Source organism: Colobus angolensis, unplaced genomic scaffold (genome assembly GCF_000951035.1).
Source record: "Colobus angolensis palliatus isolate OR3802 unplaced genomic scaffold, Cang.pa_1.0 Scaffold121, whole genome shotgun sequence".
In the NCBI taxonomy this organism is placed as follows: domain Eukaryota; kingdom Metazoa; phylum Chordata; class Mammalia; order Primates; family Cercopithecidae; genus Colobus; species Colobus angolensis.
In genome coordinates, this window is record NW_012113253.1 from 6,743,850 (window position 1) to 6,766,037 (window position 22,188).

A 22,188-nucleotide genomic window follows, 5' to 3' on the forward strand; every position below is an offset into this window, starting at 1 on the left:
TGTTCCGATCAGGTCCAGGCTTTAAGAGTCAGGAAACTTTCATTTCCTGTCACTCAGAGCACGGGCTCTGGGAGCCCTCCATAAAAGAAGCTGAACTGCTTTACTGGAGAGACAACATGGAGAGGCTCTCCTGGGAGACGAAGAAGGGCTCAGCTGAGCATGGCCTTCCAGCTGTCCCTACCAAGGCACCAGGTGTGTGTGTGGCCTGCCCTCCAGACAGACTGGCGGCCAGCTGATAACCACTGAATGATCCCTTTCTACATCACAGGGTGCAGACAAATCACGCAGCCAAGTCCTCCCTAAATTCCTGATCTACAAAACTATGAGACAGAAGAAAGTGGTTGTAGTGTTAATCCTCTAAATTTGGGGGTAGTTTGTTATGTAGCAATAGACAACCAGAACAGAATGCGATGACTTCCATGTGCATTGTGAGCTAGTTATTTTCTACAGGATCTGAGGATAGAAATGTAGGGGGCATCGATCCACAAATCCCAGTCAATATACACATCACATAGTACTGATTTCAGACCCCTCTCTTTGCATAGTGATAAACTAATGAGTTTCCTCATCTCTGGAGCAGGGATCACTGAAATGGGAGTCACAGAGTTGCTGGGGTGACAAAAGAAATAAGAAGAGCTTTAGAATGTGAGAAAGCCAACCCAAATGTTTTAGTTAGCAATGGTAGTTACAGTCACAGTATTGCAGGAGAAATGAAATAGAGAATAGTCATTCTTCACTTGTTTTAATATTGTCTCCGAGTACGGATTTTGATCGTGGGGTTAAAGTTGTTTCATTTTTCATCACAACTCATTTTCAATATTTAAGAAGAAAAAATAAGACAAGGGAACACGAAAACAAATTATTTTTTTCTCCCTGAGAGTTTGGGATCGAATGTGTTACTTGCTAATGTATTATGTAATTTGTGGATTATGTAATTTGTGGACAAATTTATTCTCTTCCTGTCCTGAGCTGACCCCTTTCTCTCGCCTGCCTTCTGTGATTCACATGCACTTTTATGTGTGCCCTTTCACTACAGTGTAATAAAAATCTACTGTGTAGACTATACTTAAGCCTGTGACTACTATTTAAAATCAATTGTCCTTCAGAAAGTTTGGTCAAGCCTAACACAGATAATGATTAAAGACTGGAGTGGAAGAACTCTGTCTCTCCAGGGAAGATGGGTCAGACAATCAAGGCATGAATTTGAGCCCAGAAAACAGCCAGCACATACAAGGCTAGAGAGCTACCTTTGAAGACATCTCTAGTTTAGTCTGCACATAGTGAGATCTGCAAAAGATTAGAAGCTGGAATTCAAGGGCTGTCAGGAACCAGACCAACACAGCCTCTGGGACCCAAGGCCTTTGATTAGAATATACAGAAGTCTGTTCTCGAGTAACTGAGAAAGAATATACAAATGCACATTTCTTTCTTGTAGAGTAAGATTCTTGGGCCAAATTTTGAATTTTAAACACCAATTTGGAATTTCCATATGTTTTTGACTTTTGTGAAAGGCTTTGCTCATCATTGACTAGCCTACTCTAATCAAAACCAGATCAAATGAGTGGGTTTGAAAAAAACTACAAGGCAGGCCTATCTTTGCTTAGCTTCCCTCTGGGACTGCTGTGTTTGAGGAGGTTAGGAAAGATCAGTGTGTCCTGGAGCAGGAGGTCTTCTGTGCCTGAGGTCTTCACCTTTTCATTTGACAGAGTCCCTGTAAACATGGGTAACCTGGCTCTTCCAAGATCAGGGCACCATCCTCCAAAGGCTGTACCCTTTGTTTAGAAAGGAAGTGGCAACTCCCTGGATATTAATACTGAAGTCAAAGACCAGATCTCCAGTCCAGTCCCCTGCTCTGGAGAGAAGGGGAAATTGCTGATACTGTGTTCCCTGACAGTGATCTACATTTGCTTGGGCTGAAAAAGGAATGGAGGCGTTTCTTTTCCCAGCAAAGCTGAAATTTCTCAAGACTGAATTCCCTGAAATTCAGAGATTCTACCCCTAGAAATTGCCAAGCCCCAGAACCAAGGTAGCATGGTGGCCACAGAACACAGCAAGCAAGAGTAAGGTGCCCCAGAGGAGCCTGCAGGTGTTAACCTGCAAACCAGGCACTACACAGGTGAGGGCAGAGGCACTGGGGGTGAGGCACACATGAGGGGCCTCCCAAACTGGAGCCCGGGGGCAGGGCTGAAAGAGCAGCAGAGAGACCAAAAGGTAGGCATTGCAGACAGGCAGGCTTAGCTGTGCCATTCATGTGTGCTTTTGTCAAGTACCCTGACCTCTAGGCTGGAGTTCCCCTATGGGAGAACGAGGGTATCACTTGCCTCATGCTGGAGGTTGTTTGAGGATTCTGTGTGAGAATATTTGTTGCAGGTCACCCTGATAGCATAGGGAGAAAGTGGGCGGGAAGGAGCTCCTGCAATGTAAGATTCGAGAAGCCACGGTCAGTCTGGGGAAGGCAGGGCTGAAGTTCAATGCGAAGTCACTCCCAGCTTGGAGGCGAAAAGCAATGGTTCTACATAAATACTTACAGCCGCAATCAGGATTGCTCTGGGATCTCATAAGAGAGTGCAGGGAGTACCACTAAGTCTCTCCATCATCATTAACCTCCTCAGCTGTGCAGACAAGGATGGCTTGGCTGGGACACAAGGTCACACACTGGAGCTGACACCCACCCAGGCTGTGCATATCCTCCGTTCTTAACAAATGCTTCTATAAATCCCCCACACTTCTGAATTCCAAGTTCTGTTGCTTTTCCAATCTTCATGTTTCCATCTGGCAAGATTTTTCTCCTTAAAACCAATCAAATATGATGAAATTTGGGTTTCAGATGAATATTTAGAAAAAGAATTAAGTGATGGGTCTTTATTTCTCATTTCTTTTTGCAGCTGTTATTCCAAGTCACCAATTCCCAAAATAAACTTGCTTTTTTGCTTTGAACCAAGAATTTTACTTGACAGACAGATGATGTATAAACAGTGACCTTTCTGGATTTGCAGAATTCTTTGACTACATTATTTATCAGCCCACAGGTGCTGCATATAGCTATAAGGTAGATATCAAGAAGACCAAAGAAGAAAATGCCAAATGAAATTCATTTCTTTTAATGAATGCGGTGTCTCTGATGCCACTTTCCATTAACCACATATCACATCTTTTTGTGTGTGTATGTGTGTGTGTGTGTGTGTGTGTGGGACTTCAGGAACTCTGTAGGATCTCAAAACACGTTGTGAATCCTACCTTTTTTGAGACGAGGCCTCACTCTGTCACTAGGCTAGAGTGCAGTGATACAATCATGGCTCACTGCAACCTCAAATTCTTGAGCTCAAGTGATCCTCCCACCTCTACCTCCTGAGTAGCTGGAAACTACAGGCGCTCACCACCATGCCTGGCTAATTTTTTTTATTTTTGTAGAGACAGGGTCTCACTAGGTTGCCCAGGCTGGTCTCGAACTCCTGACCTCAAGTAATCCTCCTGCCTTGGCCTCCCAAAGTTCTGGAATTACAGGCATGAGTCACTGCACCTGGCTGTGAACCTTACCTTTGAGGCTCAGGCTTTGCAGTGGCCCTGCGTGCTAGGGTAAACAAGCAAACAGCTTGGCCTCACTTTGCTTTAATGTTTTAAGGAAGTCTAGTTTATTTGGGAAGGAAAAGGCTGAATAACAATGAACTTTATCTTTGCATGATGCCTTTTTCTGAATACTTCACATCTGCTCTCTAATGAGATTATCATGGCAACTTTGAGAAGCAGCAGAAGTTAGACATGATGCCAACATCGGCACCTGTGGAAACAGTCACAGACTGTTGGCTAGAGCTGGCCTGAGAAGATATCACAAGCTGATGGTGACAGAAGAAGGTCAGGGCTCCAGTCTCTCTCCTGTTTTCCTTCCTGATGAAAAATTTTTAAAACAATTATTTTTACTTGTATTGTAAGGATAATACGTACTCATGAAAAAAATTAGAAAATAGAAAAAAGTAGAGAACAAAAATCATCTTTAGTTCTACCAGTTAAACACAATTTTTTTAACATCAGTTTTCCAGGTCAAAAGGGACATTTTTAAACCAGGAAATAAATGACTCATCTAAGCTATCTTGTAGTGGATAGCTGTATCCAGCAATCTTGCATTAATTGAGCTGTCATATGGATCCTGGCTTGCATTGGTGGAGCCAGGTGTCTGCCCACACAATGCGAGCTGAGTGGCACCAAAAGAGAGCCATTTGTGCCCACTCCCTTCTTCTAGGGCCATTATTAAGGTACCTAGGATAAGTAATCCTGTCTCCAGAAGGCAGATCCCTATTACCTGTAGTGAGGACTCATGGGATGAGTAACCCATTAGCACCCATTAACAGAGATGAGTTTCTCCAATTAACTGGCTCCAAACAAGGCTCTATGGAATGGGATATAGGGTAGGTAACTATTGAAACTAGTGTGAGGAGTCTTTGCTAAACTATAATGGTGGGGGTGGGGGGTCTCTCTGGTATATGTGGGAAGCATGTACCAGAGGCTTACTCTGCAGCTGCTGCCATTATTGCCACTGATGCCACCATCCTATGAGGGGTAGACTGCATTTTCCGATGGAGATTACTATTTCATTCCACAGGCTCTTCCTATAATGTGACTGGTGCCCACTCACTGAGAAGTGGCATCTATTTTTCCTCCACTTGAATCTAGGGACAAGCCTATGGCTGCTCAAGTCACTGAAGAATGGTGGAAGTGACTGATGCTCCGTGACTTCAGAGGCTAGATCACAAAAAGGTTAGAGCCTCCATCCACTGCTTGCATTGCTTTCCACCTCTCCTCCCACTTCAAGCCCTCCCAATGCTCACTTTCAGAATCCAGCCACCGTGCAGCGATGAAGTCCAAACCAGTCCAAGTGGAGAGGCCACATGGGGAGGGGCTGATGACCTCAGCCAACAGCCAGCATCCACCACCAGACATGTGAATGGACAAACCTCCAGAAGATTCTTACCTGCAGCCTTCAGGGCTTTCAGCTGAGGCCCCAGATGCTGTGGAGCAAAGACAAGCCAGCCATCGTCTTGTCTCTGCTCCATAGAATGCCTCTGCCCTGATCAAATTCCTGACCCACAGAATCTGTAAGCCAATACATGGCTGTTTTATGCCACTATGTTTGGGGGTGGTGGACTGGGGGGAGGTAATTGTTATGCAGCCACAGTAACCAGAGCACAGGTAGCCACTGACACCTAACTGACGAAAGACATCGAAACCAGGAAAATCAGATAATCACTTTGTAAAAATATATCAGTAGCTGTACTCTTGAGTTATGAACTCTGCAGTTTAAAAGCCAAGATAAACACCCTGCGCAAGAATTAGAAATTGCATACTTCCACATTTCATATGCCTTTACTTCACTAACTCTCCACTTCACTACCATCCCCCTAAAGCCAGGGGTGTTCTCACCAAGGTTGTTCAGGAACCACATGGAGGTCCCCAAACTGTAATCATAAAATCCATCCTCGATTTCCTCTCTTCCTGGATCTCATCAATGGAAACAATGATAGGGGTTTTTCAGAAGCCATATGGGAAGATGGGCTATGAGCGCTAGCATAGCAGATGTTAAGGTGCACAGTCTTTAGACACGAACTCCCAAGAGTGTGTGCTGGCTGTCATGTCTAACACTTTTAAGTCAGCTAAAATTAGTGCATGTTTAAAAATGTTTAAAAAGTCCTCCTACCCCTCTCCCCATCCCCAGGAGTAATCACAATTAACACGTGAGAGGACAGTGGCACATTCATCTGGCACAAGGCCCAGAATGAGATTGCCTGGCTTTGAATCTCAACTTTGCCACTAACTAGCTATGTGACTTTGGTTCCAGCTCTCTCATCTGTCAAATGAGGATAACTTACCTCCCAGGTTTTTTTGAGTTAAATGAGTTACTATGGATAGAGTACTTAAAGTGTCTGACACATACAAGGTCTCAGTGTGGTTAGGCACTACTGCAGGGGCTGCTACTACTATCACCATCCTCTTTATTACTAATAGGACTTTCTGTAGCTTTGTTGGGCTCAGGAAATGGCAAATGTTGGAAGAAACCCAACATTTCTTCCAGAGGTAGGGAGAGGACTCCCAGACCAGAGTGACACATCTGGGTCCACTGACACTGTGGGATGGGAGGGCCCATATCATAGCTTTGCCTCAGGCTGGTCCTATCCATGCATTTGGGGTGGGGGAGGGGGGGCTCGTGGATTATTGAGCCCTTGGTGCATCTTTAGGTGTTACAAATCACATTTCATAGCTTATTGCAGAAAAATGAGAGCTAAACATGGTTCAAATATTTGATATAAGAAAAAAAAATTGGCTGGGTACAGTGATTCATGCCTGTAATCCCAGTACTTTGGGAGGCAGAGGCAGCAGGATTACTTGAGGTCAGGAGTTTAAGACCAGCCTGGCCAACATGGTGAAGCCCTGTCTCTACTAAAAATATAAAAATGTGTTGGGTGTGGTGGCACACACCTGTAATCCCCACTACTTGGGGATTACTGAGGCAGGAGAATCGCTTGAACTTGGGAGACAGAAGTTGCAGTGAGCGGAGATCATGCCACTGCACTTCAGCCTGGACGACAAAAGTGAAACTCTATCTCACAAAAAAAAAAAAAAAAAATCAACAAAACCTGGCACCATCCTAACAGTTTAGGACCTCTAACAAGTTGTGAGAAGAAAATGGACTTACCCAGTCCTTTTCAGGAAAATTCCTTCAGCTTTCATCTCTAGAACTCTATGAGGCTGTCCTTAAACATACACCTAGTTCCTTCTGCTCACATTCACCATGCTTATTGCAGTTAAGAATTCTTCACGCAGGCAATCAGTAAATGCTACGGAGGGAATGTGCCTGCAGCCTCCCGCAACCCACCCGCAATAGCAGCAGAGGTGGAAGGTCTACAGTTTGGTCTTCTCAATAGGGTGGCCCTTGAGAGGCAGCCAGCCTATCCCCTCTGAATAGGTAAATTATCTGATCTTGTGAGCTGAGCATGGCTAACAACCCAGAAATTTCCTTTTTATACCAACACAGATGCTTTGGCTACAAACAGAAAAACCTAAATAAAAGTAGCTTGAATAATAAGAAAAACTAGTTATCTCACTTAATCAGGAGAAGGAGGAAGTCCCAGCGTTGTTAGCTCTGGGATTCACAATGGTTTGAAGAACCCAAGAGCTTTTTCATTTAAAAAAACGTTTCCAATGTACACTCCTCCCCTAGACTTTCTCTTACATCTCATTGGTCAGAGTTGTGTCACATGAGCATGCCAAAACCCATCTCTGGCAAGGAATTACCATTATTGTCTTAGACTCGTCAGTACTCACCTAAAGACTAGCCCAATGTGGGGACCTGGGAGAACAGGGAGGTCAGGTATGTTGCAGTTAAGAACTTGATTTATCTTTCTTATTCCAAAAAGGCATTTTTGGTGATACATGCAGTTGAATGAGATAACATTTATTAGAATTAAATGATGATGAAGAAGCAAAGGAAAAACAAGGCTACATAAAATGAACCCTGAAATATGATCAAGTATCAAAAATACACCCCATGCATCCTCTAAGCTTGCTAAAGGGAGACCACAAACATGGCTTTAGCTGTCAATTCAGGAAGGCTTTTCCAGAGGTTGCAAATGGGTGGCTTGTGGGCCAAATGCAGTCCCCAGATATATTCTGTTTGGGTTTTCGCAGTATTGCCTGTTTGTTATTGGTTGGCTGTCAGCCTTTTAAAAAAAACTGAAATATTTTATATTTTTTTCAAATCTGTATTTCTGACTTCTTTTGTTTTTTTGAGAGGGACTCCCACTCTTTTGCTCAGGGTGGAGTGCAATGGCACAGTCTGCTCACTGCAACCTCCACCTCCCGGGTTTGAGCGATTCTCCTGCCTCAGCCTCCCAAGTAGCTGGGATTACAGGCATGCACCACCACACCCAGCTAATTTTTTGCATTTTTAGTAGAGACAGGGTTTCACCATGTTGGCCAGGCTGGTCTCAAACTCCTGACCTCAGGTGATCTGCCCACCTCGGCCCCCAAAGTGCTGGGATTGCAGACAGCCATGATGCCTGGCCATCTGGCTTCTCTTCTCTTTTTTTAAAAAAATCAAAAGATGCAGCAGCACTGGGCCTCCTTCCCACCTGACAGGTGAAAGCAGCTGCCCCTCTAAACCTTACTTCTCCCCTTACTTGCTCCCCACTTCTCCACGTGCCTCACCTGTTGCCTGCATTGTACCCAGGGCCTTTGAGAGTGTGCCCTGAGTTAGACAACTTACAAGGTCCCTGGGATAGAGGCCAGCCAGTTCCTGACAAGCACAGATGAGCCTCACCAAGTGACCACTGTGGACTGTAATACACGCCCTCAGCTTCATCTTTACTGCAGACCGCTGGAAGAGCTCCCAAGGATTGTCCTTTATTATGGCTTTCTACACAAACCAGGGGATGGAGATGTAGGGAGTGGGCATGTGGCAGATGAGAAAGGGGTAAAATGTAAGCCTGGAAGTCAGCTGCCACTCAGGGATGACTTTCCCAGAGAAAGCTTCCACAGTTGCTTCCTGTTTTGATAAGGCTGGGTCTACTGCAGAAGAGGAATTTGTCCCAGAAGCCATGAGATTAAAGAGAATAAATAGGAAAGCATTCAGAATAAGACTAGGTTTGGATAACGATTCTCACTGTGAGAACAACTTGACAATCTGCCACTATGCTGAACTCTGATTTTCTACTCAACAGTTAAAGAGGTTTTGGATTTAAAGAGATGCTGCCTGCCTTCTGATTCAGCCTTTCTTGGCAGCCATATGTCTCCTGGTCCAAAAATGTCCACTGACTCCAGCAAGGGATTAAGAAATTCACACAAGAATTTTTTAGTCACGTTATTTTAAATGTGAAAGGCTTTCTCTAGAATCAGGTAAAGAGGTGCCGAGCGGATGTGTGCACAGATGGATGGGGCTTATCTGATTCCCTGTCCATCCACGCCCACACACTCCTGGCTGTCAGGAAAGGTTAGATGCTGACAGTGACTCAGGAAACCAACAATGTGAATTATGTGAAATGAAGCCCAAATCCACCCATGTAAGGTTATGGCTCAGCCCACCACAGCAAGCCTGAAAAGGAGACGCCATCTTGCTTAAAAAAACAAAGGAGTGGAGGTGGATTTTGTAACTCTTTTGTGTTTGTCAAATAATATCCATCCAGTTTGCTGGACAGAGAAACAGAGCAAGAGAGGGAGAAATGAGAGCTACCTAGAAAACTTGCTTGGACCCCCTGCGACATATATGCCAGCACACCCCGCATGCCCACTGACCCACTAGTCTCCACCCCACTGGTCTGCATCAGAACCAGGAAAGGCCTCCATGGAACTGGAGTGGGAAGCCACTTACCAAGATGTCAGATAAAGCTGTTGGATATCCACAGTCACATTATATGCTTCACTGAGCTCTTCAACAGCAGAGCAGTGAGCACAGGAATCTCCCCACAGTGCGGCAAGTGGGGACAGCTGCTGTCCTCCTAGGCCTTGAGCAGAGGGTGAGAGGAAAGAGCTGAACTGACGCTGGCACTCAGCAGTTCAAGAAGAGGAAAGAGCAGGGGAGCTACAAGAAGAGCTGAGGCTAGGGCTGTCTGCCCAAGGTCAGGCCTCCTGCAGGCCCTAGAGTGGACCCCCAGGAAGCTCTGCCCCCTCCATCCACCCTCTTTGGTGCATGCAGAGTCCTTGGATGTATGTCTCTGAGGTTCATTTTGACATGATTTCACCAAAGCAGAGGTCCTTGAGGGAAAAGAAAAAAAGCCACGGTGTGGCAAGACCGCAGAGTGAGGAAGAACTAGGGCTCCAGAGGGAGACAGCCTGGCTTTGAAAGTTGGCTCCACCCTGTGTCATCTTGGATGATGTGTTGAACCTCTCTTTGCTTCAGTTTTCCTACCTGTGAAATGGATATAATAATAGCCTATTTGAGGAATAGCAAAGGATTGCTATGGAGACAAAATGAGATAGTATGGGTAAATCTGGGCACGGTGCAGGGTACAAAGTGCTCAGTTACTGTGAGCTTCTTCCTGCTCCTAGCCTCCTCATCCCTGAAATGGACTTGAATATGCATAAAAGCATGACTCAAATTAACATATAAAACACAGAGCTTATCCCTGACTACAGTGAGTAAATGCAAGAAGTCAAAAGAGAGAATATCGCTGGCACATCTTGATAAAGTATAAAACACTATACAAATTTCAGAGTCCACTAAGAAGTAATTTTAGTAGTCCACTGAAGTAACTGCAGAGAGGCCTGATATTAATATTTTTCAACATAGAGAACAATAATCCAGCCAAGGTATGTTACATTCCTACCACATGCCTGTCACTACAAGAAGAAAAATATATAATAATAATTATTAAGTTATACCTTTTGCATGCCAAGTACTGTCTACAAATAATTTTTCTTCCTTATAATCCTCCAAGGTAGATTTTATCTCCATTTTAAAAGTGAAGAAATTGAGACACAGAGGTTAAACAACTTGGCCAAGTACACACAATCAATAAATGACTGAGTTGGGATTTGAACTTGAGTCTGTCTCATGACAATGGTAAAGATAATAGCATTGATTGAGTGTTTTCTAAATGCCAGGCAATGTGCTGACCTTTTACCTGCATTGTTCCATTTCATCTTCACACCAATGCTATGAGGCAAGTACTATTATTACGCCCACTTTACAGATAAGGGAAGATTAAGAAACCAGCCCAAAGTCTCATAGTCATACAGAGGAAGAATCAGGCATGAAGTCCCTGGTCAGGGTGACCCCAAAGCCCAGGCACTTGCCCAGTCACCATACTGCATCCTTTGTGTCCCAGCAGCAAGGGAGACATGACTGTTCTCAATGTGAAACTCTTTGTAATTCCAAGGGTCCTAAATAATGTGGACAGCCTGACTTCCCCCTTTATGCAGAAAATACTTTGATTTCTTTCTCTGCATTACAAATGGTTCTTAGGGAGCATTTCCTCCTAGGAAAATGTGTTTAACATTCTCCGAAGGACTCTACTCTCAACCTCTCTCGAAAACCTAATCAACTCAAGGTCGTGGAAAACATTGTCTCTAAGAACGTATGGCTAAAAGAGAAACAAGAGGCACTCAGTTAGCTTGGATTTTGAAGGGTTTTTACCAAGAGAACACTGGAGTGATTTTATTTGAAGTAATTACAAGACCTTCAAGCCTTCTAAGTGGCACAAGCCTTGCATTTAGTGCAGGTAAGCCTGTCATTTGTTAGTGCTGCTAGCGGGATTCTTTTGCGGGCAGCATCTGCCTTAAGTGAAACCCTGATCCTCCAACAGCACAACTTTCTTCAAGAGAAACAGGTGAAACAGGAATTGTCAAAACCCAGCGTTCCCTGACCACTCTCCACCAACTTTTCTCCTTAACAATCCCCAACCTATGGTATTTACAAATCAAATCGCTTGTGTGTGTGTGTGTGTGTGTGTGTGTGTGTGTGTGTGTATTTTTAGTAGAGACAGCATTTCACCATGTTGGCCAGGCTGATCTCGAACTCCTGACCTCAGGTGATCTGCCCACCTCGGCCTCCCAAAGTGCTGGGATTACAGGTGTGAACCACTATGGCCAGCCAAAATCACTTTTTAATTCTGCTACAAAGCATGGACAAAAAGAAAGGTGTAATTGTCCTTCAGACACCAGCTCTCTGATACAGCAATCACAAGCCACATGTGGCTATTTAAATAGAAATGAACTAAAGTTAGTTAAAATTTAAAATTCAGCTTGTCAGTAACATTAACCACATTTCAAGGGCTTGGCAGTCCCTGTGGCTAGTAGCTATGGACAGCACAGATCTAGGACGTTTCTATGATCACAGGCAGTTCTTTGTGAGCAGTGCTGAGCTAGCAACTCCACTCTGAGGAATCTGAAAGGCCTGGAGCTTCTCCTATGGTTGCTGTTTGAGTTTCAGTTTTCCCAGAAGTAGATTTGGAGGTAAAGATTTAAGTGTGAGTAATTTATTCAAAAATTGCAGGAAGTACAAGTGGGGAGGTGGCATGGGGAAGGCCAGGCAGCCAGTAAACCTACTTAAACCTGTGGGAAACTGAGAAATGGTGTAAAATACTCCATTCAGAATTATCCCATCCAAGCAGGAGTGAGCTGGGGTATCTGTATGCCAACCCTGAGGACTGCTTCTAAGGCTGTGAATTTCCTAGTACTTCTGGTCTACCTGTGGCTGGGCGGAAATTTCAGAGATTGGGCTGGGAGTGAGGGCAGAAATTATCAGTATCAGACTCAGAGGCAGAGACTGGCAGAGGAAGTTGGCCAGAGCACCCCCGCAAGTTCTGAGAGATGTAGATGCTGCACAACACCATCTGGCTATAGAAACGCTTAAGGATCACCTTCCTCCCAGAATTTTGTCTGGAACATTATGTCCATGACCTTGATTTGTGTCACTTTGAGAGGAGCAATCCAGCTCCTATGGCAGGAAACGCTTAGGGGATGTCAAGGGAGAGGGAAGGAAAGAGCATAGAGAGAAAAGAAACTCGAGGATGCTCAGCAGGGCTGATTCTACATAGATTTAAGGGTGAATTGGTGGGGAGCATAGGGAAATGTTGTGCATCATCCTTGGCATCTGGATTCTAGGTGTTGTGAGATGTACTGATACAGTTTGTCTGTGTCCCCACGCAAATATCATGAGTTGTAGCTCCCGTCATCCCCACATGTTGTGGGAAGGACCCAGTGGTGGGTAATTAAATCATGGTGGTGGGGGGACGGTAGTTTTCCATGTTATTCTCATGATAGTGAATAAGTCTCATGAGATCTGATGGTTTTATAAAAGGCAGTTCCCCTGCACACACTCTCTTGCTTGCCACCATGTAAGATGTGACTTTGCTCCTCCTTTGCCTTCTGCCATGATTGTGAGGCCTCCCCAGCCACATGGAACTGTGAGTCCATTAAAGCTCTTTCCTTTATAAATTACCCAGTCTTGGGAATGTCCTTATAGCAGCATGAGAATGGACTAATATATGTACCATGAAGGCTACAAGCCTGATCAAACAGTGAGATGCCCTGAGTGTCTGCATCGGCGTGTCCTGGAGCGCAAGTGCTCAAGCTCTCTGCCCGTTACTAAGAGCAGGGGATGTGGAAGCCCAGAGCAGCCCCCTTGTTATGATTCGAATTAGCCTGCCAAAAAGATGTTGAAGTCCTAACCCCTATAGATACCTGTGAATGTGACCTTATTTGGAAATAGGATCTTTGTAGATGATAAAGTTAAGATAAGGTCATTAGCATGGACCCAAATCTAATATGACTAGTGTCCTAAAAAAGAAGGAAATTTGAACACAGTGGCAGCTATGTACAGAGGGAAGACGATGTGAAGACACAGAGAACCCCACCTACGAGCCAAGGGTGCCAGAGGCTACCAGAAGTTGGCAGAGAGGATGGAGCAGATTCTCTCTCAGCACCCTCGAAATAAACCACCCTGCTGACACCTGGGTCTCAGATTGCCAACCCCCAGAACTGTAAGAAAATAAAATGTCTGTTGTTGACATCATCAGTTTGTAGCACTTTTCCACAACAGCCCTAGCAAGCCAATACACCCCTCTAAGACTCCTGCTCCTTCTTGTTCTGTATCCAGGGAGCCCTCTCTAGCCGAGCAGCCGTGTGTGGAGGGGACGAGCTGGGATTCCGAGCCACTAGCCTGTGTTTGCGTCCTAGCTCTGACACTATTAGCTGTGTGACCTTGGGCAAGTTACTAAACCTTTAGTGTTTTAATTTCCTCAACAGTAAAATAGTGAGAAAATAACCATACTTAGCCTATAGGGTTTTTCTAAGAATTAAATGAGTTGAAATGTGTAAGGTGGTTAGAAGAGTACCCAGCAACCTAATAAACGTTACTTAAGTAGTGTTATGAGGGCTACTCTGATAGACAATTAAAGCCTCAGCTTTGAGGCCCTGGATTGGATCAACATGAGTTTGGGGATTTGTGGCCCCAGAGGGAAAGCCAGGACCCAGCTCTATAGTGGTCCTAGGTACTAAGGGAACAGCTCCTGCTTTGGTCTAAGTCTTTCGGGCAGGAATTCTGGGAGGAGATGATAATTCAGGGTATCTTAAAGTTGAATGCAACTCAGGCCAGAAAAAATGAGGAAGGTCATTCCAGGCAGAGGCAGCCCCCCTTGGTCTGCTTCAGACTTCAGCCTCAGCTACCATGGGCTCAGACCTGACAGTGCAACACCCACCTCAAGTTACACCATGCACCCTTCTGATTTCTGCCTCTAGGGCCTCTTGCAAGCCAGGTCTGCAAGCTGGGGGAGGTTACATCCAGAGGCATCTCTCAGTGAAAGGGGATAGGAGCTGGCAGATAACCACTCCAGCCTCCCATCATTTGGAGGCATTGTGTCTGCTTCTGAGGGCTTGGTGGAATCCCTCACCCTGTCCTCCAGCAGTGACCATGCACACACAGATTGGCTGTTCCTCCTCCCTGTCTCACGATTCCCACTCTCTCATACCTGCCTCTAGGATCATCCCTCAGATGAACTGTTTGCATCCAAATCTTTGTCTCAGCTCTGCTTCTGTGAGAGTCCAAATTAAGACAAATAACAGGGGTAAAGATACAAAGTCAAGGGCCTGTGTACTTTGGAATGAGAGAATGGAAGACACTAGAGGCGGGCTTGTTTTACTGGTATGGCGGGCTTGTTTTACTCAACAACCAGTATGTTGTTGAGAGTCCAGAGTGGTAGCCAGGGGGGCCAGATCACAGGGCCACTGTGTGCCAGGTAGAGATCTTAGCTCTGTCCTGTAGGCTGTGCGGAGCCACTGAGAAACCAAGGGGGTCAGAGGAGAGCCAAGAAGGGAAGTGACCTTCTCAGAGTGCCTTCTCCAAAGATGGCTCTGCTAGCTGTTTGGAGGGTAAATTTGAGGGAGCAAGTCTGGGGGCATCAACATATATTAGGAGGCCACTGCAGTGGTCCAGGTAAGTGCCAGGAAGAAACTGAACTAGCAAGGTAGCCTACATATGGAGGAGAAGGAGTCAAGAAATGGAGGTGAAGTTCATCTGCGGTGACTAACTCATCACTGTTTCCCCAGGATTTTCCTGACTTTTGCAGTGAAAGTCCCACATCCTGGGAAATTCCTCAGTCCTAGGAAAACTGGGATAACTGGTCATCCTAAATTCCATAGACTTGTTTGACTAAATTGCGGCAAGGGGTGAAGGGAAAGGGAGGAATCCAGAAGGGCAGGTGCGGTGGCTCATGCCTATAATCCCAGCACTTCGGGAGGCGGAAGTGGGAGGGTTCCTTGAGCCCAGGAGTTTGAGACCAGTGTGAGCAACATAGCAAGACCCCATCTCTAAAAAATATATACATTTTTTAAAGGAATTAATTTTCTATTTCAGGCTTAAGTAATTGGGGGAGGGGGTTGCCATCACCTGCGACAATGAACACAAAAGAAGCTGATCTTGAAGATAAGATGATGCAGTCGGTTTGGGAATTGGATGTATCTTCGGGGCTTATAGATAGTCATGAACAGCAGCATTTTGGATTTATCAGGCGGTAGAAGGAACTGTGAGAGTGGTCAACATCATTCCTGGAAAGCAGCAGGATAATGTACTGTGACTAGGAATTCTTTTTCCTTAATGAGTGAACCACCTATGTCTCTGGAATACAGATTTTAAAAATTATAACCATCTCCTGAGATGGTTATGAGGGCTACTCTGATAGTAAACAGTATCCCATGAATGTTTAGAGCTTGTTTATCAAAGCAGCTATGTGTCACTTAGCAGGGCACAGGGCCCTGAAGACAGGGAAGGTTTGATGGCAAATCCCAGTAAAGTTGAAAATACAAGTCTCCCTGCCTGGGGGAGCTGTCCCCATGGAATAGGAGGGTCACACTCACTGCCAGGGAGTGTGATCTGAGCAGACCCCTGGGAGGTGGGAGGAAGGCACCGAAATTGGGGGTACTTGGAGAAAATGAATGGAAAGTGTTTGATGCCCAGCTTGGCAGGCACATCAGGGGCCTCACCACTGAGTCTGATCCGCCCATGACAGGTTCCGGTGGTTCTGGCTTAAACCATTATTTACCTTGTTAAATCTTCTCTCTGGTAGCTGCTCACATTCTATAACAACCCTGAGATTCTTTCTTTGGCTTTCTGAGGACCCGTAAGCCAGCCAAGGCAATAAACCCAATTATAATGGTTAATATAGTTGATTACTTTCTACTTGACACTCTTCTAAATACTTTACACATATTAACTTGTTTAATCCTTATAGTAACCTGCCAGATGAGTACTTTCATTACCATCTTCATTTTTACAAATGAAGAAATTGAAGCATAAAGAGATTAGGCAGCTTGCCAAAGTCACTTAGCTGGTGCATGACAGAGCTGGTGCGTGACTGACAGCCTCGCTGAATAAGGAGTTGGATGCACGCGGTGGGCTTGAGATCCCACACACCCCAGCCCCAGCACATCACCACCCACAGCCCCTGTCCCCCACCACCTCTGCCATCGCAGTCCAGCCTGGAAAGCAGCCTGCACTCTCAGGTAAAGCAGGATTTTCTCCTGCCCCCAAGCACCAGCCGCTGCCCTTCCATGCCTCTAGCTGATGTCCAGGTACCCCTGACTTCTTCAGCTGCTTTTCAAGAACTCCCTGACGCCTTCCTTCTTCCTTCATTTTAAACTAACAAATGAGTAGATCAATATCCTTTGCTCTTCTGCAGAAAGCATGTTCGTCCTTTTCAGAGAGTTCTATGCTCTGCTGATCTGGACCAGGAGTTGTGGGACCTGGGTTTAACACACAGCATTGTCTTTTACTCTGTGTTTCTGGCTGCCTCCGTTCTTTGGGTCTCTCTGGCTTTCCACATCTGAAAAATTAAGTTAACTTGATCAGTGATTTTCAACTTAAGAAGGAGCATAGAGAAGGGGGTGTCAGAACTGTGGGATGCAGAGAGGGCAGGACTTCCCGTCGTGTGCTCCAGGCTATTCCTAATGACTTTTATCACAATGTACCTGTCCTATGTCCCCTTCTCTCAGGGCTATGCCCTCTAAATGACAGAAAGCAAACCTGACAGCTACTATCACGACCCCTGAGACCCCCATGTGACACTCCCCACTCTACCCCACCCCAGTCCAGATCACCACTGTAGAAGGCTCTTTCTGCTGACAGGAAGGTGGCTCAACCCTTTAGAGTGTTGCACAGGGGAAAGAAAGATTGTGAATCACTCACTGTTCCAGATGATCTTTGGAACACGGCAATGCTTAGGTTCTATGAGACTATGATTTCTGTACAATGCCAGTGTGAACAGCTGTTACCTCCCAATCACTTATGCTACAGAGCAAAGGAAGAGATAATTAGCCTTTAAACGGTGGAAGAAACAGGGGAGGATGGAGGACGGGTAGAATGTGCCAGTGGGTCATGTCATGAGCCACGTAAATGTGTTCCGCCATAGTCATCTGGAACACTCCACCATGTCACCTTCTGCCCTGGGCTGTCTGAGAAAGGAGGTAGGCGCCACTTTCCCAGCCCCAGTATAGAGATGTCTTAAGACTTGTGATGTCCTTCAGCTCCTGTCATTCAGGAACTCTGCCCAGATAGATCTCCCCAGAGAAGGCTTCCCCTGTACCCTACTTCTTTCAAACCACTGATGTAATCTGTCTCTCTGGTTGTCCATTGCTGTGGGTTACCAACTAGTCAGGTCAAGTCAATACAAGCATTTATGGAGCAGCCACAGGTCTATAATCGGGATCCAATGGGGAGCAGGGAAAGAGGGGGCAAAAAACAAGTAAGCATCAGCCCTGCTCTCAGGAAGCTCACAGTTCAGCCTGCATACCCACTCGACACAACTATTTTTTAACTTTTATTTTAGATTCAGGGGATACCTGGGCAGATTTGTTATATGGACATATTACATGATGCTGAGGCTTGGCATATGAATGATTCCATCACCAGGTACTGAGCTTAGTACCCGACAGCTGGTTTTTCAACCCTTGACCCCCTCCCTTCCCCCCTTCTCCCTCTAGTCGTCCCAGTGTCTATTGTTACCATCTTTATGTCCACAAGTACCCAGTGTTTAGTTCCCACTTATAAGTAAGAATATGTGATATTTGGTTCTCTGTTCCTAAGTTAGTTCGCTTAGGATAACGGCCTCCAGCTGCATGCACATTCCTGCAAAGGACATAATTTCATTCTTTTTAATGGCTGCACGGTATTCCATGATGTATATGTGCCACATTTTCTTTATTCAGTCCACTGTTGGTGGGCTCCTAGATGGATGCCATGTCTTTGTTATGGTGAATAGTGCTGTGATGAACACGTGAGTGCCAGTGTCTTTTTGGTAGAATGATTTATTTTCCTCTTGGTAGATACCCAGTAATGGGACTGCTGGGTCAAATGGTAGCTCTATTTTTAGTTATTTGAGAAATCTCCTAACTGTTTTCCACAGTGGCTGAACTAATTCACATTTCCACTAACAGTATAGAAGCGTTCCCTTTTCTCCACAGCCGTGCCAGCATCTGTTATTTTTTGACTTTTCAATGAAAGCCATACTGACTGGTGTGAGCTTGCATGTCATTGCCACTTGGATTTGCATTTCTCTGATGATTAGCTACAATGAGCACTTTTTCATATGTTTGTTGACCACTTACACATCTTCTTTTGAGAAGTGTTTGTTCATGTCCTTTGCCCACTTTTTTATGGGGTGATTTGGTTTTTCCTTGTAGATCTGTTTACGTTCCTTATAGATTGTGGATATTAGGCCTTTGTCAGATGCATAGTTTGTGAATATTTTCTTCTATTCTGTAGGTTGTCTGTGTACTCTGTTCATAGTTTCTTTTGCTATACAGAAGCTCTTAAGTTAATTACATCCCACTTTCAACACAGCTGTTGAAGGAGAAAAGAGAACAGAGAGAATGAACAGAGAACAAAGCCATGTGTTCATTTATTCACATGGCAGATTTCTCAGTGCAGAAGTGTTCAGCACACCTTATCTTATCACATCTGAAAGGAGTGAGGGCCAGGACTATTTGTCTCCTGCTCCTGGCAAAGACATTTCTGATTCACCCAGGGCTGGCAGTCCATCCCCACCCAGTGGCCCAGGCAATGACCCATTTCCAGGTGGTTTGGACAGTTGTGGGTAGACCAGAACTCCACTGACTCCCTTGGAAACTCAGAACACAGGCTTCTATCCCCATAAAAAGATAAATACACCAGTTTCATGCTTCTGCCTAAACTCTCTCCGTAAAAAAATGTTAACACGACAGGGTTTTTCTATTACCATAGTAACCCCTGCATGTAAACAGCAGACTCCAAGGCAAAGAGGATGAAAATGCAGAGAAACCCAAGCTTCAGAATGGCATATTGGAATAGAGAAGCAGGCAGTGGGGGCTGGTCAGCTGTAGGCCTGACCCTGCTGGGATGGCCTGCAATCTCCACCCAGTCTGATCTGACCGCTGAGTAAACTGGTGTGTGATTTCTTTTGCTGCCGTCTTTGCCTACAGAACTGTAGTATCTGGAGGTCCAAGAACAGTGACATTGCCCTAGTTTTCATTGGGTTAACATGAGGACTTTCTGTCTGTCTCTTTCTTTTCCTTCTTTTTTCAAGAGATCTGGGGGAAGATACTTTTGTTTTCAGATGGTATCATGATGTGGCATAGTTTGAAAGAGAAAGGATGCAAACAAAGTAGAAAACGATAGGGAGATGAAATCAAAGAACTGGCAAGGAATAGCTGTAATGACCCAAAGCTGTAAGCACTCAGTCCCCCTTGGCTAATGTGGACAGTTCTTCACTCTGTGTCCCTTCCAGGTCACAAGTCCGAGGATACAAAGAGCCTCCATTCAAGCTTCAAAAATAACAAGGCTGGGCACGATGGCTCATGCCTGTAATCCCAACACTTTGGGAGACCAAGATGGAAGGATCACTTAGGGCCAGAAGTCCCAGATCAGCGTTGGCAACATAGTGAGATCCTGTCTCTACCAAAACAAAACAAACCAACAAACAAAAACAAGAAGAGCAACGAACAAACAAACAGACAGAAACCCCTGGTCGGTTGCCAAGTTACACAGAAGGGGCTGCTACTTAATCAGTCTTCCTGTCAAACACTCTGTGTCTACATGAAATGAAACTGCATGCAGATGAGTTAAGGGAAAATGGATAAAGATAATAACACATCTGACATAACACAGTAATGTGCTCACCACAGTACCTGGATCTTCAACTACAAGGTTTGCCACCTGAGAGAACGCAGTGGAAGTGTTGTTCTCAGGGGTGCCTGCACCAAAGAAGCAGAGGGCGTCCTGCTCTCAGTCGCAGTCTGTAAAATAGGTTCTGATTCCTAAGACTGGAGGCATCACTGAACTTTGGAGAGTGTTGCCTTAAAGTAACTGTGTTTAACTCTCTGTGTGTGTGTGTATGTGCGTGTGTATGTGTGTGTGTCTGTCTGTCTGTCTCGCTCACATTTACATACAAACTTTTCAAAACACTTACATCTCTAAGTGATACAGATGGCAACACTTCCCATGTTTTAAACTCCTACATGCGTTCCTCTAGACATCAGGGCAGGGAAAACATAAGAGGCTTCATTTCCAGCAAAAACAAACTGCAGAGCCCTGGCAACACCCCCTTTCTCACTCCCCCCTTCCGGAGCACCTTCCCACTTTCTCCTCTTTTGCCAACTCCTGAGCCTCCATCAGTGTCGCTCTGAAACATCCTCTCACCCTAGAAGTTTCTCTGGCATCCCAGGCACAGTTAGGAGCCTCTCCTAAAAGAAGGCTTCTTAGAAGATGTGGCATTTCTTGCCTGGCTGACAGAGGTACCTCTGCTGGAATGTGGCAGACAGTGTCGCACAGGAGAGCCCCAGCTGCAAATGCAACACGACAGCAGAGCCTCTGTCACATGCTTCCTGTGGGCAGAGGCTTTACTATCTACTAAGGGATTTAATATCTCATTTGAATCCTCCCAGAGGTAGGTGTTCATACCCCCAACTTACAGATAAGGAAACTGAGGCTTGGAGAGGATAAAAAAATTTCCTGAGCCAAACACCTATGAAATGGCAAAGCAGGTGTTTTAAACACAAGACTTGGGTGAAAGCCTGTGCTTTTACCATGGTGCTAGGTGACTTCCCTTGATGTGTCCACTAGACTTTCAGGGTGTTTTCTCAGTCCACACAAGTTGACAAAGATTCTAAAACAAAGCAGTGTGGCCATTTTATGCCAGCAACTTCCCGCCTCCTTTGTAAGCCTTGGCCACAATCCTGGCAGCAGCAGATCAAGAGCTTGATTCTGAAGAACCTATGCCAGGCCGCCACTGGTCCATGCAAAGGCCTGGGAGATCACCTAGGGAAGGTGCATGCTTTGCTTAGAGCCCATCAATGTTGCTGTTTCATGCTCCACTGATTCCTATCCAAAATTTTTGCAAGTCCTAAATGCTAGAAGTTCCACCTCGAGTTTAACCCACGCACAGTCTTTTCTTTCTGACTTCTGAGGTTTAAAATTATTCTTTGATTCAAAGTTGTGTTTCTAATGAAGATGACTGAAAGCTGATTTGAAAATATCAGGCATCATTCGCTGTGAAGAGAGCACCAAAGGGGGCTGGCTGGTGAACCAGACCCGGATGGTTGCAGAAGACACTGGTTTCCTATTTAATGCAATGGAGGAATGTCATTCTGAGAGGTGGCTTTGTTATTCCTCATTCCACACCCTGCCCACCCCAAGATGAAGTCATAGCTAGAGGTAAGATGGGCACCAGTGAAGAGCAGGGCCTTGGGACAAAACTACCTCCTCTGTAGTTACCTTTGTGAGCCTAAGTGAGTCCATTTTGAATCTCAGATTCCTCATCTGTAAAATGGGGCCACCAATGCTCCTCTCATACAGATGACCAAGAAATTAAATAAAATCATGTACATAAAGCATTTAGTAGCACTGGTCACAACATAGTGAATCCTCTATTTTGGTAAACAAATCAGGTGGACTTCAGATTAGCCAAAGAGGTAGGCTCAGTTCTGTTCAAATTCTTTTGGTTCAGTTCAAATTCCCTTTTGACAATAAAATTCCCATTCTAGAACATGACTTACATTTTCCTAGAGGTAAGATGTACCTAGAGACTAAATCCCAAAGGGTGCGAAGAGCAGATGGGAGAGAAGGGGAACAGGAGATGGTGGGAGGTGGTCAGGACCAAGGATGGCTCCAAGATTCCCATCTCCCCTGACTCCCCCGCCCACCCCCTCCCTGTGCACATGCCTCATGTCATCCCCTCC

The 22,188-nt window shown here is 45.2% G+C and overlaps 1 protein-coding gene across 1 annotated transcript in view; it reads right to left on the reverse strand.

Annotated features, from left to right (window-relative positions):
* Positions 1-3,344: 3,344 nt before the first annotated feature.
* Positions 3,345-22,188, reverse strand: part of LOC105504474 — a 34,677-nt gene continuing 15,833 nt past the window's right edge. Inside the window, exons 3-5 of the mRNA XM_011931937.1 lie at positions 9,662-9,738; positions 9,356-9,488; positions 3,345-3,885 (exon numbers count right to left, since the gene is read on the reverse strand). Of these exons, the coding sequence (XP_011787327.1) occupies positions 3,726-3,885; positions 9,356-9,488; positions 9,662-9,738 (370 nt within the window). The 3' untranslated portion in view covers positions 3,345-3,725. The remainder of the gene's footprint in view (positions 3,886-9,355; positions 9,489-9,661; positions 9,739-22,188) is intronic.